We start from the raw sequence: 17,888 nt of genomic DNA, 5'->3' as shown, positions 1-17,888 counted from the left end.
ATTTTTTTATGTCCAAACCCGAACCAAACTAGGGAACCAATTTTTTTATAATACCAAATCCAACCAAATGTCTGTTCGATTCTATATTTTACCAGAACCAAATGTTACTTCAGTTAGGAAATTTTCTTGTAGCAAGTCAGAATATCCTACATGCACATATAAAAGAAAAATGACACATTTCGACAAGGCCTTCCACGGGGAAAAGAAAAATAAACAGAAAATGGTTTCCACAAGCCAAAAGAATATTAAGGTAGAACATGCATTTCCAACCCCATGTGTCCTACTAATTAAAGGGTTGTTTCCTATGCCATAACCTATAACCAACCCACTTCCCTCTTACCAGCTTTTTTGTCATGTGCATACAACACAGATAAGAAACGAGATTTTGTTTGTCACCTAATCCATCTAACAGGTTATAGCCAAGAAAGATCGTAAACCCAATACCTATTTCATCTCTACATTAGTTTACTGTGTTTTGTTGATTTGTTTGCTTCTTTTAAATGAAACCATGCGGTCAAGAATTATAGGGTTACCTTCTAATAATACCCAATGAAAAATCAACTAATAATTAATCATACAATGTCTGAAGCAGAGAATGAAGAACCGGACAGGACCAACTGGTTCAACTGGTTAAACCAGGAACCGGCCAGCTGTCCACTCCAACTAACTCCAAAAAATCAGAAATTTGGTCCAACCGAATTGGACTGGCAAAAACGGACTAAACATGCAGTTGAACCCGTTGAATTGGCGGTTGGGCCATAAACCAAACAAGTTAGGTCCAAATTTTATTTTATTTTTACAATTTTACTCAACATGTTCAACCGGTGGTTGACCCGGAAACCTGTACAGTTTGGTTTTAAAACACTGGTCTGAATGACCTTCACTTTCTACAATACATATATTATCCAGTATTTACATGTTAATCTCTAGACTAAATCCTTTAATCCTCATAAATAAAAAGAGAAGGAAAAAGAATTCTAGACTAGACGTCTTAGCTCAAAGGTAAGAAAGTCCCACGTAAGACCAATAAGTTTTGGATTTGAATCACCATGAGTAGGATTTCACAAAAAAAAAGAGGGAAAATAAATAAAAATCTATACATTTTTCTGACTGATATTAGCCTATTTTTAGCATGTAGTGGAACCCCAATCTAAGGTGTATTGTAAGCACATAAAAGGTGAAGGTGAGGCCTCATTTTCTCAATTATGATAATTAAGAAAGATTTACAAACAAGTGAATGACCATGCGCTATACGTATGCCTGGTAGAAGTTTTAAAAGCACGGGAATTGTGAGTGGTAACTGACCAGAGGTTATTATTGATCTGCAACAAGCTAAAAGTTCAATTGAGAGAGAGGAAAATTATAAATCACAAATCACAAAACCTATCATCCCAACAGCCTAAGAACATTAAGGTACACGGAAAAAGTAACATTAACAATTACGGCTCAATCCATCTTTCATATAACGACACGGTGAGATTCCTAGAGAAAGGAAAGCAGTATCAAAAAGAACTGAAAGAATTAATATGTACCTCATGATAAATGAAAGCAAACAGGGCCTGTCGTCAGATATATTTGTGCAATCTGCTTCCATTTAATCAATAGTGTACAAACGTATTCTAGTATCAGGTTTTGCTGAATAATGAATTCTATCAGTCATCTCCAAGGAAATACACTACTTGAAATGCTGCACATTGAAAGAGTTTGCAATTGTTCCCTTATTTCTATCACTGCCCTGATAGTGGAAGACTAACCGATTCACCTTTCAGCAGAAACAGAAACAAGTAGCTCCGATGGCAGATACTATAGTTGAATTACTTCCCGCAGAAGACATGGCCTAGCCTCGGTGAGCGGTCATTGAGAAGTCTCCTTTCCCTCCTGCTGTGCTAGAGCCTCATCCTGTGAGGACTTCGACTCAAAGTTTTCTTCACTTACAAGAGAAAACGTACTGGAACTATTGGCAATGGTACTTTCTTTTTGTGATTCATCGTTTGAATCTGCCTGCCTAGAATCTAGATGTTCCATGATGGTTACAGCATCATGAAGGATATTGGTTTGAGAATTGGACAGCTCATGAGATGTAGTGCCACCCAGCCCTTTGGAAAGACAAACATACTTAAAAACCAGCTGTTTGTAATTACTTAATAGATCTTCCACATCATTAATTGTCAGATCACCAGCATGTGCAAACAAATATGGGTATTCTCGGAAGACTAAGCTTGCCAAATCCTCCTTCAAAAGCATCACAGCTCCTTTATTCTCTAAATCTGACAGGGAGAAAGCCTTTCCCATTGTTGACTCATCTTTCACATATTGTCCATCCTTACTGCCAGATCTCAAATCAGAAGTTTTGGGTCGAACTGATGACTCCCATTCCTTCCTAGATTCCATGATTTGAGGTTTGGATTCCAGAACTTCTGCTTTTGAACTATTTCCTGTAATCTGATCACTCTGATTAGATAAATTTTCCCAATCAGTTGAAAGCCCTGAGATGAGAGCTCTAGCAAATTCCATGTTCTTTTCAAATTCAGTTTCGTCCATTGAAATTGATTTAGCATCAATATTTGTGATGAAAGACTCCGCTGAGAGCATGTTTGTGAAAAAGTAAGCTGCTTCTGAAACTAACCGGGATTGACGCCTATACCGTTGTATATACAACAAATTCGAGTGCAACTGAGGAGGGTTTGCCTGCACATATGTCACAATGTTAATAAAACCAAACCTAGAGAAACCTTTGAAACATACAACCCTACATTTTAATTGAATTTCCATATAAGTTCTGAAATTATGCCGCTATCAGGCGTAATACCATAACAGATGATACAGACAACAGATGGGAGTACGCTATGAAAATTATCTACACCGCAGCTTTATGTTTCTGTATGATTTGATAAAGGAAAGTTAAACACTAGGGAAAAGAGATTAAGACGACTTCCAGAATCAAGAGGATACAAAGAAGAGGAAGTAAGAGAACAAAAGTCTAACAGTTAGCAGGCACCACTGTTAATTGTCTGTTTATTGACTTTCACAAGCAAGTAAAGGGACAATGTGAAATTGATCTCGATTGATCTTACCTTTAGAGTAACATATATTAGGACAGGAAGAAAGTCATCGGCTCCAGGGGGGTTTTCATTTGAAGCAATTGAAGCATTAAGAAGTAAGTTATTGATGACCCTGCAACAGTTGAGAATGCATACAAGTTTATCTCTTGGTGCTTTGTACATATTGATCTTTTGAAGTTCTTTCTGTGCAAGCTGCAAAGACAGATAGAATTGCAAAGAATAAGACCATGTCAAAGATTGAATATTTGATTGAACTAGCTGACAAGTCCCTTTATGACCATTTTCAGATGCCTACTGCACTTTGAAAATCAGTATATAACATTGATGACCCATAACTCTAGAAGTAACAAACTTACTTCTATCAAATTTAAAGTGAAATGAAGATAACCTTCTGAAGTTATTTTTATCATCATTAAGCCTACTACTTAAATATGATAATCTAAATCCCATACATCTATAGTAGAATGTAATCTGCTTATTTTTGAACACTCTGTATGTGTGAAGGTAACCCACAAAAAAGTTAACAAGAAGCCACGACAAGAACAGTTACAGCTAAATGATCAAAGACTAGAGAACTCTAAAACAAATGGATAGATAGATGACAATGCACTATGCAAGCAGAGGAACCAATAACTGCCGACACAAGTACACCAATTTAAGGTAAAAGAATGTTGAAAGCGTAGTAGCACTTTTCAGAATTGATGACAGCAAGGGCTCACCCAGATAAACAGATATCGGTTAACTTAACATGTTCTTTTATCCCTGCCATTCTAATTATAATGTTTCTAAATAGATCAAAGAACCACCTTGTCTGCACACTATTTACTGTGCAAAGCAGAGCAAAAAATATTCTTCATATGGACCACTAATATCACTAAAAACGTAATTTTTCTGAGACTATGACTTACCAGCCATGATGTTTCATTTTGAAAGGTTGGCTTAACGTCCAAATTTTCTGGCCGAATAAATTGTTGAATCAAAGACATCTTCTCAGAAAGTTGTTCGTCAGCTTTGACATCATCTGGAAGTGAAGCAAACACACGGGTAAATAACTTTGTCATTACATACTTCTCGAGTCCCTGTATTTGAAAGCCAGAGATGTAACAATTCTAGATTAATAACACGGTCATCCATTTACAGAAGGAACAATACTTTAATGACATAAAACCATCTACAAGAGAAAACGTGTCCAAAACTACAGCTTAATACTTATGTCTTTCCTAAAGATCCAAAGAAAAGACTTCAATAGTCCTTCGAAAGATGGTACCATTCACATCATGATAGAGAACCTGAAGAGCTATGCCTGATGAACAGCGTGCTTCTCAATTTACAAAAAAAAATACAAACAAAGGCATGGAAATTCATGGTGTACACTGCACATTCTTAAAATGCAACAGTCAGATACGTAGCTTTTGGCATTTGTGCCATATCTACACCCAACAATGCAGCCATACAGGTTAACATGCGCATTTCACATGTGTTTGACACGACATTCACATCATGATGGAGAACCTGAAGAGTCATGCTTGATGAATAGCACTTCAAACGACATTCACATCATGATAGAGAACCTGAAGAGCCATGTCTGATGAACAGGGCGCTTCTCAATTTTTTTTTTTAAAAACAAGGGATAATACAAAACAAAAGCATGGAAATTGATGGTGTAAACTGCACATTCTAAGATAACAACACTCAGATAGGTAGCTTTGGCATCTGTGTAAATGTCTATTTTCAAAATTCCCCATATCTACACCCAATGAAACTGTACATACGGGTTTAGATGATCCAGCATTTCTCATTTGTTTGACCTCTGATATTGGTCATGCCCCAAAGAAAATTACTAGTGAATTTGTTCAACAAAAAAAATCTCACTCCTCTCTTTCGTTCTGCTTCTCCCTACTCCTTCTTCATCCACTTCTCTCTCGGCTCCCCTTGTTGCGAGTCAGGTTTAACAAGACAGTTGGAGAATGCATGTGGCATGTGAAGCTACTTGTTATTCTTAATTCTATGTGCAAGGGATCATACTATAGTATCTTACTAAAACAGCCATGAACCCGATCAAAACACGAACTAACCTATAGTCAGTTAGTCAAGAATAACCATACTAACTAATTCAGCCAAGTTCATCACTCATCTAGCAACACTGATTAACAATTAGACAGGTGCTGAATCAGGGTATAAAAAAAACAAAGACATTGGTGTGTTTGAAGTAACTTACTTCGCCAGCACTCTCTAAATCGTCATCAGAGCAACCAGCCCAAAGTGGATGTGCCCTAAAAGCTGCTTCCATATTAGCCAAAAACTCTTGTACTAGAGCACTGTCTCTTTCAGGATCAGGAGTATTGTTTGAAAATGATACAATAAAACTGCCAAAACAACACAATTTAGAATTAATTAAACAACAATCGATCTCAATTTTGAATTAAAGACAAAAATTGAGGTGAGAAAGAGAGAGACCTTTTAATGGATTTAACGAAATCGGCGGCGGACGGTTGACGCATGCGTTCAAGGAAGTCCTGCAATCCGAGGAAGACGTCAGCGTTCTCCATTTCTCCGTCGCCGTAAGATTGGAGTGATTGGTCGATGATAATAAAGAGGGATAAATGATACAGTAGAGAAGAGAAGAGAAAAGAAGAAGAATAGTTGTTGAATTTTAAGTGCGTCTGTTTCTGTCTTCACTAGAAGAAGGCAATTAAAGGCTGAATCGTTATTAGTGAACACAGTTTATGCAATGTACAGGCCCGCCATTAATTGGGCTTGCTCCTTCGACCGAAGCATATTTCGGCCTTCTCAAACACACTGTAAAAATAGTAACCATAAAAACGGTTTTTTTATTTACTGAGCTTGGTTAAATATACAATTTTGCCCTCCATGTTAGGCACGGTTTTTAACTTGGGCCTCGATAAGTTTTTTGTTTGAAAGTAGTATCTAGTATCGACGTGGACGACATGTGACATAGTAACGGCGAAAAAAACCTGCTAAAGGAGGGTCCATGTTGTCATTTTTTAATAATGTTATGTACCATTTTCAAAAAAAAAGGTAATTAAGGTCCAAATTAAAAACCGAATCAAACATAAGGGTTCAAATTATACATTTAGCCTTGGAGCTTAATATATTTCCTAGATTTGCATCACAGCAATGTCTACACCATAACAAGATTGAATTCAGCAAACAATACACAAACGATAATGAACTTGCATCAAACCAATCAATTCTCTATTAAATAATGCAGATCTAGTTCAAACATTAAAAGACCTATCTACACCATCTTACAATTTTTTTTTCTTTTCATGGTGGGTGGGAAATGTAATTGAACTCTCAAACTATCTAAATGTATAATGTTGTACATAAATATTCTTCATTCTGTATCTTCCCACATTCATCTACTAAAAAGGATTACACTTTTCTAAAAACCATCTCAAAGCAGAACCTGCCATCTTGAATGAACAACTCTTGATGAACACCACAAGCTCCTCGCTCCAAATTTTAACTAAGACTATCAACAAAACAATATGTTTCGGAACTTCTATAGTATCTAAAGTGGAATACTTTCTGCATTTGATATCTCAACAGCCCTCTCGGATTTTTCCGGAGCCATAAAGCCAATGGTTTATGAACATATTTTGTCCAAGTAACATTTTCCCACTTAAATCTTACATGAGAGCACTCCATACAGCTCCGTCTCCTTCGCCACACCTTTCGTGAACAAATTTTATCTTCTCCACTGATTTGCAGATTCCACTGCAGCTCCAGTCAAACGATGCAGCACATACATTTCCTGCTTGTGCCTTCCACTCACAATCTGCAGTGGCAGCAACGGAGCAAAATTAGAGAAAAGTTGCATTAGGAGAAACAACTCCATGATAACAGGATATTCAACGGTTCAAGTAACACAGAATATCTAAGAAAAGACTGGTTCCAACACTGTACCTGGTGGAGTCCCGCAGCACATGTTGCGGTCGTCGATGTGCTCAACCTCGAGACCAATAAACCATGATCCAAGTGTCACATCTTCATTAGCATACTTATGCAATATGGGCCTGCAAAAATAATCTGACTAAGAAAGATATTTACTTGAGAGAAAAAACAAATTAGATGTGCAAGAATTAAAGTTGTGAAACTATTACATCCAATACTCCCAATTTTCCCTGCTAACAGTAATAGAATGATTAAGCATATACTAATTAGTTTCAGAAATATTGAGGGAATCTAATCTTTATAAGTAGCACTTTTCTCTGTCTACAGTAAAACTGATGTTTGGAAGAAGAATATCACAACCATTTATAATCAGAAAATCATAAATTCATATTTATCTGATAAAAATGACACCAAGATCGTAAACATGGCAGTTAAGGTGCGAGCGAAGAAAATTAAGCCCATGTACATCCAAAAAAATTGCTGTACTTACTGGTTTATAGAGATATAAGTGGCAAGATCCTTTGAGATTGCATATATCTGGCCAGTTGCGTGTCGGAAATATTTGTTACCTTCCTCTCCAAATTTCCAGGATTCTGGCTCGTGATACTTGACATTCCTACAGAACAGAAAGGAATTAAGGAAGAATCATGACTTTTCTGCTTTGAGAAGACAGAGAGCTGCTGAACATTTAAACAATCTTTAATATGACAGGTCGAGAAGGATTACTTTTGAGAAAGAACAGGTCCTGACTTCATACATCCGATGTACACCCTGGGCTTTGAACGATGCCGGGCAAGAGTAGCAGCTAGAATACCTATATAAGAAAGGCGTACAGAGAAAAAGATTTTTTAGAAACAGTGATGAAAATATTCATAACATGTCAGTAAAAAGAATCTCAGTGACCATGCCTACCCAGATTCACATGGACATCATCATCCACCTTGATATAGAATTCTGCATCCCACTTTGCGACCGCAGTGGAAAAGAATTTTTTTGTTTTTGCAGACAATTCGTGGTATCCTTCTACATGCTCCTACAAGTTGTTAAGTTAATGTGACCCAAATTGCGGCTTAGGCTCTTCCTTTTTTACAAAGGTATATGCATACTTACCAGCCTAAGGAAATCCTTATGCTGTGCATCTTCTGAATCAATAGCTCTATCTAAAATGCTGTTGGATGTTGCACTGGAAGAAAATCAAGAAATACATATATGTTGAGGTCAGTTTCTAACCAAAACAATTATAGAAATCTTAGGTTAGCCTAACTTGTTGTATCAAATGGATAAAATGATGATATATTGATGATATTCATTTCATTACTGAATCAACAACTTGCGATTTGCATGCTATTTCAAAGCACCCACAAAGATGTATCTGGTCAAAATAAAACAGCTTACAACTTTGAACTTTAGAATATTAACTACAAGAAAGAGCTTTTATTTGAGAAAGCTATGCAATTTAAAGGTTAGTCCAAGTTTCTTTCTATTTCCTCACTTTTCATTTTTCATTGATGAAGGATGTGAATGCAAAGTGATGTGTGATGGCCTCAGTCATTTTATATCAAGATATGGAGATTCTGAAAAAGAATGATGATGCATTCATCAAGGTAAATACAGCATCTTTTGCAAACATAAGTGAAATGGAGGTTGTATTAACCTACATCTAAGAAACAAATAATTTGATTCACTGAGTGAACATAACAATACTTATAGTAAAACGTTTTCCACTACAGGTTCTGGATTCAAAACATTCAAAATTTATATAGAAGTAGTGGATCTGTTGACAGGTTGAGTTTTGTAGTTATCGTATACTATTTGATGGCTTGAGTTTATTAAATTTTATTCGAAGGCCAAACAACAAGCACTAGTTCAATCTCAATATTGTTGGCAAAAGAAAACAAAATGTGATCTCTCCGATAAAATGTTAGAGCCTAGAAAGAAATAGTACAGAATATGTTCGTGGGACACACATATTGTAGTATAGTTGTAACTTAGCATAATGGAGAGGTCACCTTTATATGAGAAGGAGCTCTACTCCCCAAAGTATCAGGCATGATATTGAAAGTGTCCTTAATGAATTAATCAGGTTTTGACTTTTCATTTAATGTGGTCTGTTTGACATTTATATCAAGAAAATGTCACAAATAAAGAAAGCAGATGAAAAGATTCTCCAAATGTTTCGACAAGGAACCATAGACAGGGACAGGGAGGACATATAAAAGTAATAAAGCCGAAAGCTATGCTTCAGATAGAAATAAAACTTGTGTGTTTTTCTACAGAAACTAACCAAATTCCACCTATTAACCAAAAACAAAAATGTTATAGCATGAAAAAAATGCAAAAGCAAACTCACCTATGGCCAATCATGAAGCGAATAACAATCCCCTTCTCACGCTCTAATTGAATAAGCTTGTCACCTAACCGATCAACAAATCATGAATTTAATAACATTGATCTTATAAAACACCTAAACAGATAAAAAAAGAATCCGAAACCATGAATTAAAACCTTGAGGCATCCAGGTCTCTCGAACGGAATCGCGCCTCTTTCTACTACTAAAAGCAGTATTAATACCAATAACCATGAATGCTTTCTGCCTAGGTGTGCCGTCATGCTGCAAGGTAGAGGCAGCAGAAGAGCCATTGAAGTTCATTTCTTGAGAACTCCGAGATGCCGATATCTCCATTTGAAGCGTTGCTATCGACTTGTCTAACGATCTGACAGACCTCCAAATAAATTTTACATAACCCAAAATAATGTTAACCAACCACATAACAAAAAACTACAAACTTAATCAAATCATAGTAAAAATAAACTGAATTTGAGCTCACTGGATTGCTTCATGAGTCTTTAAAACTTCTACCATTACATCTTTATCATTTGGAAGCTTCTGAATCTTACAAGAATCACAACAAACAAATAATAAAGAGTATGAATTTGAAAAGAAAACAAAAATAAATACGAAGACGAACAAACCGTATGAGAAGAGGGATGATTTTCAGAGACGAGCTGAAGTTCTTGTTCATATCGACGCTGAGCTACAAGCTGCTGACCGTTAGATTCAGTTGGGTCCCACGCCCTGCAACAATCCAGCGATCCAAACTTAAATCAAATCGAAATGCAGAGCTTAGATCACATAAATATTCAAACTGAAGAAAAAAAAGAACCTGAAGGAGAAGAGAATTCCAAGAGCAAAAGAAAACACGCAGATAACAGGAATCCATTTCACAGAGACTTTAGCACTGCCTCGTGGCTTCATTGATAACGAAGAGAGGAGTCAGTAGTCAAGAAATAGGGAGAAGAAAAATAGAAATGAGAATTTGGTGAGGGAGTAGATGCGAATGGTTTTTATATTATTCATAAGAATTTGGTCAGCTTCATTTTTCGTTTTGTTTGTAAGAAAAGAATTGTTAATCAAAATTACGCGGGGGTTAGGACAGTCAAAAGGGTAGGCGGCGTAAAAAAGGTATGTCGTTTTAATCACGTCGAAGCCTCCCTTTTTGTGTTCCGTCGTCCACTTTTAGAGTCAGTCCCGCCACAAGTCATGGTGGATACCGGCTGGACCCGGATGGTTATGATTTACTGTAGTTTTGTTTTGGCTTAATACATTATTTACCATTTGATTCCATTCCACCTCTGAGTTAATTTTTTATTCTATTGAACCTCTTAACTATTTTTTTTTTTCTATTTAACCCCTAAATTTTACCATTTTATTTTTTTACCTTTGAGCTAATTTCGTATTCCATTAGACCTTTTAACTTTTTTTTATTCTATTTAACCCCTAAACTATTTTTTTTGCCTATTGCACATTTAAATTATTAATTTTTACCCATTTAACCTCCTCAAAAATACAACTTTTTCAACCATATTATATCTAGAATAAATGCTTAAAAGCATATAAATTAACTTATATACAATGACGTGATTTTTTTTAAAATATATTATTTTAATAATATTTTTATAAATTGTTGACGATAGTATAAACTAGAAAAAAAAATGGTAGAAATAAATTAAAAAATTTAAAGTTGATCAAATAAGTAAATAACATTACTTCTTGAACATGTAAATGCTTTTTTACATTTTAATAATGATAAAAGGAGTTTGTCTCTTTTGGTTAACGATATTTATAAAATACATAAAATAATTATAATTTGATAATATTAAATGAATGTTTAATTGTTTACAAAAATTATAAATTTTAGTGTGATTCGTAAATTTAACTTGAATGTTTAATTTTATAAATTTTAAGATACCAATTTTTAACTTTTTTGCAATTTCAAACTTTTCAAATCAATTACGAATTTTTAAGTTTGTGTTTAAATTGTAAAAATGCTAAAATTTATGATTTTTAAAGCAATTAATCCTTAAATGGATTTTTAAAAAATATATAAAATACATCGCTCTTTATTTTAAATGTAAGAAACATATTTATATTTTTTAAAATTGATATATTGTGTGAGAGGTTACATGAGTAAAAACAAGTAGTTTAGACATTCATTGGGAAAAATATTTAGTTGAGGGGGTAAATAGAACAAATAGTATAGTTTGAGGGGTTAAATAGAACAAAAAAATAGTTATGAGGTCCAATAGAACAAAAAATTAGTTTAGAGGTCGCATGGAAGAAAGTGGTAAAGTTTAGGGGTCAAATAGAATAAAAAAATAGTTAGAGGTCCAATAAAACAAAAAATTAGTTTATAGGTCACATGAAATAAAGTGATAAAGTTTAGGGGTTAAATAATGTATTAAGCCTTTTGTTTTTATTGTTGTTACAGCCTTTGTCTTTCTTATTAACAGATTATCATCATTTCATAATATTGAATTTTTTTTAAGGATGATAAAATTATTTGAGTGATAGTTTCTCTTAATACATTGTTATTTTTGGTGTGGCCCATTGGTAGTTAAAAAAACCTTATCGATGACTGCTTTTACAGATCTCATCATTTCGGTTTGGAATGGCTCACTACTACCTTCTTGAGGAGTAATTCATATTCATCATTGTATTGATCATATTAATATAATGAAAATTGGTTTGACAAAAAAAAAAACGTGCTCCCGCATTTTTTTTACTACAGAGTACATCATTTTTTTTGAACGGGTTCAACTATAAGACGGCACTTACAAAAGACGAACAACATATCAAAGGGCGACGATAGATGGTCGAATGAGGGCGGCAGTGAATTTTTATTTAATATAATAATATCTATTTATATTGAATAAAAAAATGTTATTAATTTTAAAATTTATGAAAAGATAGTTTTTTTGTTCAAATTGTAACATCAATGGTCGTTTAAAATATATGTTAAATTATGAAATATTTATTTGAATTTTTTCCGAATAAAAAAATGCCAATTTAGTTTTTGAAGGTGCAGTTGAAATTCAAAAATATAGAATTGGACACAATTGATAATTTTGCACATGATGAAATTGAAAAGGGACTAAAAGGTGAGTCTTTGTTGCGATATTAAACCAATTTATTATTATCATAAGTAAACAATCACTGCTTTAATCTATTTATTAAATATATAAAATATTTTAAAAATAAAATAATTGTAAAAACAGTTAATTTTTAAAGTCAATTGTGGTTTTAATTTTTACCATATTATTTTATAAATATTTGTCATTTTAGTTATAAAATAACACTAATATTACCAATCAATCTATTTAAAACCTCCAACCGAATTAGGCGAACAACATCTAGCAAATGAAATAATATATGAGTGTATATGTCTATGTATATAAAATTTAATTATACTTTTACTTCTTTAATTCGGTATGATTCAATATAATTTTCTATTTTTTTGAATTCCATATTCGTACCAAATTTTTTTTGATACGGCCTAATTTTTGAAAAACATACGATTGTAGATATTATCCAATTTTGAATATTTTTTTGTTAAATTTTCAGTTCTAGTTCAAAAATCTTTAGAATCAGTACAGTCTATTACTAACTCTTTCAACTTTTAAAATCTTTATAGCAGCTACTTTAAAATGTTTTTTACATGCTTTATTATGATTATATCGACACTTGTTTTCATAAAATATAATTCAAAAATTTAAATTGTTATTTTTTGTAATTAAATATACAAGCGTGTATATAAAAGAAATTCCATCATAAATAAATTTGAAGACCTTGTCAAGTTTTCTTTACTTTTATCTATGATAGATTTCTGTTTGATACATGTAACGAGCATGAATATTTTAATTATGAAATACACTTTCGTTAGTAATTAGCAAATAGTGGAAGAAATAGCTTCAAATAATTACGATAAAATTTCTAATTGCTAAATTTCATAGTCTTGTATGGAATAAGTTGCTTAAAAATGCTTATCAATTAGCTAAGAAAATTCAAAAACACTTCTATTAGCAATTATCAAATACTAAAATGAAAAATGCATGAAAAAAAATGAATTTAGTTGCTTCTCATACTCTTCAACTGCAACATGATAGATTCATTTTAAATTATATTTATAATATAGACTTTGTGCTAGATAGTACTAGTTTTATTGAATTCAGCCTTCTTTCTGTCTAATATTTGTACATAAAAATTGGTATCTTACTTATTTTGTGTTGATTAAGATGACTCTTACAAATTCCTTACCTGCATGAATCATACCTTATTTACACGTATTAAATTATATTTGTACATTTTATTCAATTAACATTTATAAATAAGAAGAAAAGCTTTACAATTGGGAAATTTTAAAATGATAAATGCCTTTAAAATTTGATTTTGGTATAAATATTGGAAAACTAGAAAGAGATATATTCCATTATTTTCCGTAACAAAATCGAAAAACAAAATCATGAAACAAGTTGATTAAAAAAATTAAAAGAAATAAAACATAATCAACGATTTGCGGTGACAGAGCCATATAATTTATTAATAGGGAAATATTGCTTGACCGTAATACATACTATTTGACAATTTTCGTTTTCATTTTTTCATATCGTTTGAGCCAAATATTTTTTTTAAAGTCATTCGATTTCTTTAAAAAAATTAAAAATATAATAAATGATTAATAATATCAATTTCCTTCTATAATTCATAAGTTTATTTAACATTAATTTATAATATTGATTGATTAATTTACTTATATAGAATTAACTAATTAATTTTAATTAAAAACTGTCAAATAACAATGATCATCAATAATGCATTTAAACTGTTAATAAATATTAAAAATAAACTACCAATAACGTGCTTATTTATCAAATGTTGTCACTTGCCATTACTGAATTAATTTAAATAACTTGCCACTCACAATTTAATATAATTATTACAATTAAATTAGAGTAGATCTAAGGTTTTGCAGAAAGATCTAAAATAATTCATTACTTTAAGGTTTTGCAGGCTTAGCCTAAATCAGGCCCAGCCTTCTACTTTAGAAAAAAAATGAGAAGCTTGTATGTATACTGTACACAATACTGTTATAAGAGTCAGAATACAAACCCTACAATGATAAATTAGGCCACAGCATGTGAAGGCTTGACCTAATGGCCAAATCCTTCCGTCGCATGAGGCCGGGGTTTCGAATCCTTATTTATTTAATTTAAATTTAAAAAATGTATATTAACTTTCGCTAATCTTTACTAACAATTAACTTAGAGTAGATCTATTTTTAATAACAAAAAAATTAGGTCACACATTAATTTTTAAGTTTAATTCATCCTTTAACTCCTGATTTCATACCTTTCCACCCAAATAGTATTTTATATTTCACAATAATTTCGTAACACTTTAAATTTTAAATTTTACATTTTTAACTTGAAAAATAAAACATTTATAATTATTTAACCCTTTTTATCCGATTGGAATAAGTGATAGTTACAAAACAAAAGAAATGTATGTACAATTTTTTTTAAACTGTCATCTAATAAAATTAAAGGCTTTTCATAAACAACCAAAATTCTGAAGTTTATTACTTTTATACGGATACAACTTTTCAATATTAAAACTACAGTACACGCTATAAATATTTTCTTTTATACGGTCCAAATATATACCCTCATCTCAAACCAACCTTCATAATTACAATAATTTTCTCTCTCATCGTCATCATTTTCTCTCATCTCTCTCAATTCATATTTCTCTAATCTCTCTCAGATCACACAGCTTCCTCCGACTCTTTCAGATCCACTGCCCTCATCCATTTATCTTAACGCCGCCGTTCAACATCACTTCAAGTTTCGTCAGTATTGTTTCTCTTTTCGCCGTTGTTGGAGCGGAAGATCCGCATAGGATTTTGGCGAGGAAAAGCGGTGGTAATAGAATCGGTTGTTTATGATATTGTAAAATGGCTTCTTGTTGTTCTTGCGTTACTTCTTGTTATCGTGTTTCTATTTTGATTTTAGATCTGAAATTCATCGTTCTTCTTCTTCCTTCTTTTTTAGATCTACAAGTTTCTTTCTTTTTTTGTTTACAGTTTTATATAACAGTAATTTTTATCATTAAACATGTATAAAGATTATCTTTTCATGTTATAAAAAATAATTTTGTATATTTATGGAATAAAAATCTGTTATTTCTGCATTTTTACTGTATTTGGTTGTATTTTTGTGTTTTCTTATTCTGCAGCACGATTTGTTGATGATGATTAATTGCTAAATTATTGTAATGTTGTAGTGTTGTTGATATTATGTTGACTTTATGTTGATATTGTGTTGATAATCAGTTTTGCTTGATTTTAACACTGGGAAATAAGATAATATTGTCAGTGAAATAAATTAAAAAAATAAAAATTTAGCTGAGATTGGATAATGATATGTTAACATTTGGGGAAAAGACAAATAATAATTTTGAATGATTATAATGTTGAAGTGTTGATTTTCGGTTGATATTTTGTTGATTTTGTGTTGATATCTGGTTGATTTTAACATTGGCGAAGAAAATAATATTGTATATGAAATAAACTAAAAAAATAAAAATTAAATAAAAATAGAAAAAATAATACCTTAATTTTTGATTAATTGCTAAATTATTGTAATGTTGATATTTTTTTGTTAAAGTTAAAATTAACTAAATATCAACATAATATCAACACAATATCAACATTGTAACATTATCCATTATTATTGTATTTTTCATCAACGCTAAAATCAACAAAATATCAACCGAAAATCAACACAATATCAATACTGTAACATTACAATAATTCAATATCTTTATTTGTCTCATTTTCCAATGCTAACATATCATTATCTAGTTTCACTTAAATTTTTATTTTTTTTAGTTTATTTCACGGATATCATTATTTTATTCGTCAATGTTAAAATCAATAAAATATCAAGATAAAATCAACACAAAACCAACAACACTAAAACATTACAATGATTCATCAACTAACCATCATTAATAAATCGCGTTGCAGAATAAAAAAACGCAGAAATGCAACCAAACACAGTAAAACTACAGAAATAATAGATTTTCATTCCATAAAATCATAAAATTATTTTATGTACATGAAAATTAGTATTACATTCTTTAAAGATAATCTTTACACATGTTTAATGGTAAAAAATCACTGTTACTTAAAAATAGTTAACAAAAAATTCTAGATCTGAAAATGAAAAAAAGAAGAAGAAGAAGAAGAACGATGAATCATTTCACCTCGAAATCTGATCATACGCCTTTAAAAAACTTTTAAGTCGTTAAAAACTTCTGATATCTATTCTTCCTTCCGACAAAAATTCCGATTCAGATTTGGAAAAGAAAACACGGAAATAAGAGAGCGGCGGCGGCGCAGCGAGGATGAAGGCGGCAGCGAAGCGCCGTTGAAACTTGATGAAGAACGGCGACCATGAAAAAAAGTAAAGACCAAGGGCTGGAAATATGTAGGAAGTAACTGTTAATTTGAGAGCCAAAATGAAAAATCGTATAAAAGAAATAATTATAAGATGTTAGGTTATATTTATAAAATAAGATGGTGGGAAAAATAAAAAAATAAGATGGGGCTGTATAAAAGTAAAGAGTCTCTCAAATGCTCTATTGGGCATAAAAAGCCCTAAGATTAATGCATATTTTAACTTCTAGATTTATACGTTTGACCCACCCAACTAACCATTTTTCAGTATAACTTTTCCGACATCTCAGCCTCTAAAATATTATATAATATTATTTTGTATTGTGCAAATTAAAAACAAAAACTCCCTACTAAACTTTAAAATTTTAAAATAAATTATTTTGTGAGCTTTAAGAAAATAAAAATAATCCTTTTTAAAGAAGAAAAAAAAAATTAAACTTAAAAATAAAAATATATTCAATTTTACTTTATTTTTTTGTTTTTGAAAAAAGAAATCAACTCTGTAAATAAAACTAAACTAGAAATAAAAACTATTTTTAGACTAAAAATAAAATATGCTTTCAAATAAATTAAGTTTGATTTTGAATTTTATATAATTATTAATTTTTATTAAAAGATTATAAATTTGATTTTTTTTATCCTTCCACTCATTCAAACTTTCATTTTTCAGTTGAAATTACCCTCTATATCTCGTTTTTACAAAAATTTACAAAAATATCCCTTTTATCTCCAATCTACCAATGAATTAACAATAATCTACTAATAAACTACTAAAAAGGGATACTTTTGTAAAAATTTCAAAAAATGAAATGTTTTAAAAAAAACCTTTTTCAATTTAACTAACATGACCTTTCATTTTCAATTTCTGTGACGTGTCAAATTGGATGGCAATTCAGTCAATATTTGTTAGTTGCCAGCGCCTTTGTCCCTCATTCTCCATTTTAGAATTTGAAAAAGTATATTAAACATTGCAATGGCTTATTAAAGTGAAAGATGGCTAGTTAGATGGATTGAAGAATATAAGTTCATAAATTAAATTAGCAATGCAGTAGATGTATTGTGTTTTAATTATAGGGTTTTAAATGCGTAATTAAATTTTTTATAACAATGA

The 17,888-nt window shown here is 31.6% G+C and overlaps 2 protein-coding genes across 6 annotated transcripts; both read right to left on the bottom strand.

Annotated features, from left to right (window-relative positions):
• Positions 1-1,439: 1,439 nt before the first annotated feature.
• Positions 1,440-5,749, bottom strand: LOC126665553 (vacuolar protein sorting-associated protein 9A-like). 2 transcript variants are annotated; one of them, XM_050358378.2, is made up of 5 exons: positions 5,520-5,748; positions 5,281-5,428; positions 3,971-4,141; positions 3,075-3,254; positions 1,440-2,688 (listed from the first exon to the last, which is right to left on the bottom strand). In XM_050358378.2, the coding sequence occupies exons 1-5, from the start codon at positions 5,609-5,611 to the stop codon at positions 1,855-1,857; spliced, it is 1,425 nt and encodes a 474-aa protein (XP_050214335.1). In that variant the 5' UTR covers positions 5,612-5,748; the 3' UTR covers positions 1,440-1,854. The 2 variants fall into 2 exon arrangements, with proteins under 2 accessions (XP_050214335.1, XP_055959981.1); XM_056104006.1 differs by lacking the exon at positions 3,075-3,254 and having other exon boundaries at positions 5,520-5,749.
• Positions 5,750-6,256: 507 nt separating this feature from the next.
• LOC126686076 (beta-1,3-galactosyltransferase 7) lies at positions 6,257-10,448 on the bottom strand. 4 transcript variants are annotated; one of them, XM_056104004.1, is made up of 11 exons: positions 10,145-10,448; positions 9,954-10,056; positions 9,809-9,873; positions 9,486-9,703; positions 9,331-9,394; positions 8,091-8,163; positions 7,893-8,013; positions 7,707-7,794; positions 7,471-7,596; positions 6,993-7,102; positions 6,257-6,864 (listed from the first exon to the last, which is right to left on the bottom strand). In XM_056104004.1, the coding sequence occupies exons 1-11, from the start codon at positions 10,234-10,236 to the stop codon at positions 6,716-6,718; spliced, it is 1,209 nt and encodes a 402-aa protein (XP_055959979.1). In that variant the 5' UTR covers positions 10,237-10,448; the 3' UTR covers positions 6,257-6,715. The 4 variants fall into 4 exon arrangements, with proteins under 4 accessions (XP_055959979.1, XP_055959980.1, XP_050236059.1 ...); XM_056104005.1 differs by having other exon boundaries at positions 9,809-9,867; positions 10,145-10,447; XM_050380102.2 differs by having other exon boundaries at positions 9,486-9,694; positions 10,145-10,445.
• Between the last annotated feature and the right edge of the window lie 7,440 nt (positions 10,449-17,888).

The sequence above is a fragment of the Mercurialis annua genome, linkage group LG1-X, assembly GCF_937616625.2.
Source record: "Mercurialis annua linkage group LG1-X, ddMerAnnu1.2, whole genome shotgun sequence".
Lineage (NCBI taxonomy): Eukaryota > Viridiplantae > Streptophyta > Magnoliopsida > Malpighiales > Euphorbiaceae > Mercurialis > Mercurialis annua.
This window is presented reverse-complemented; position numbering and strand designations above follow the sequence as displayed.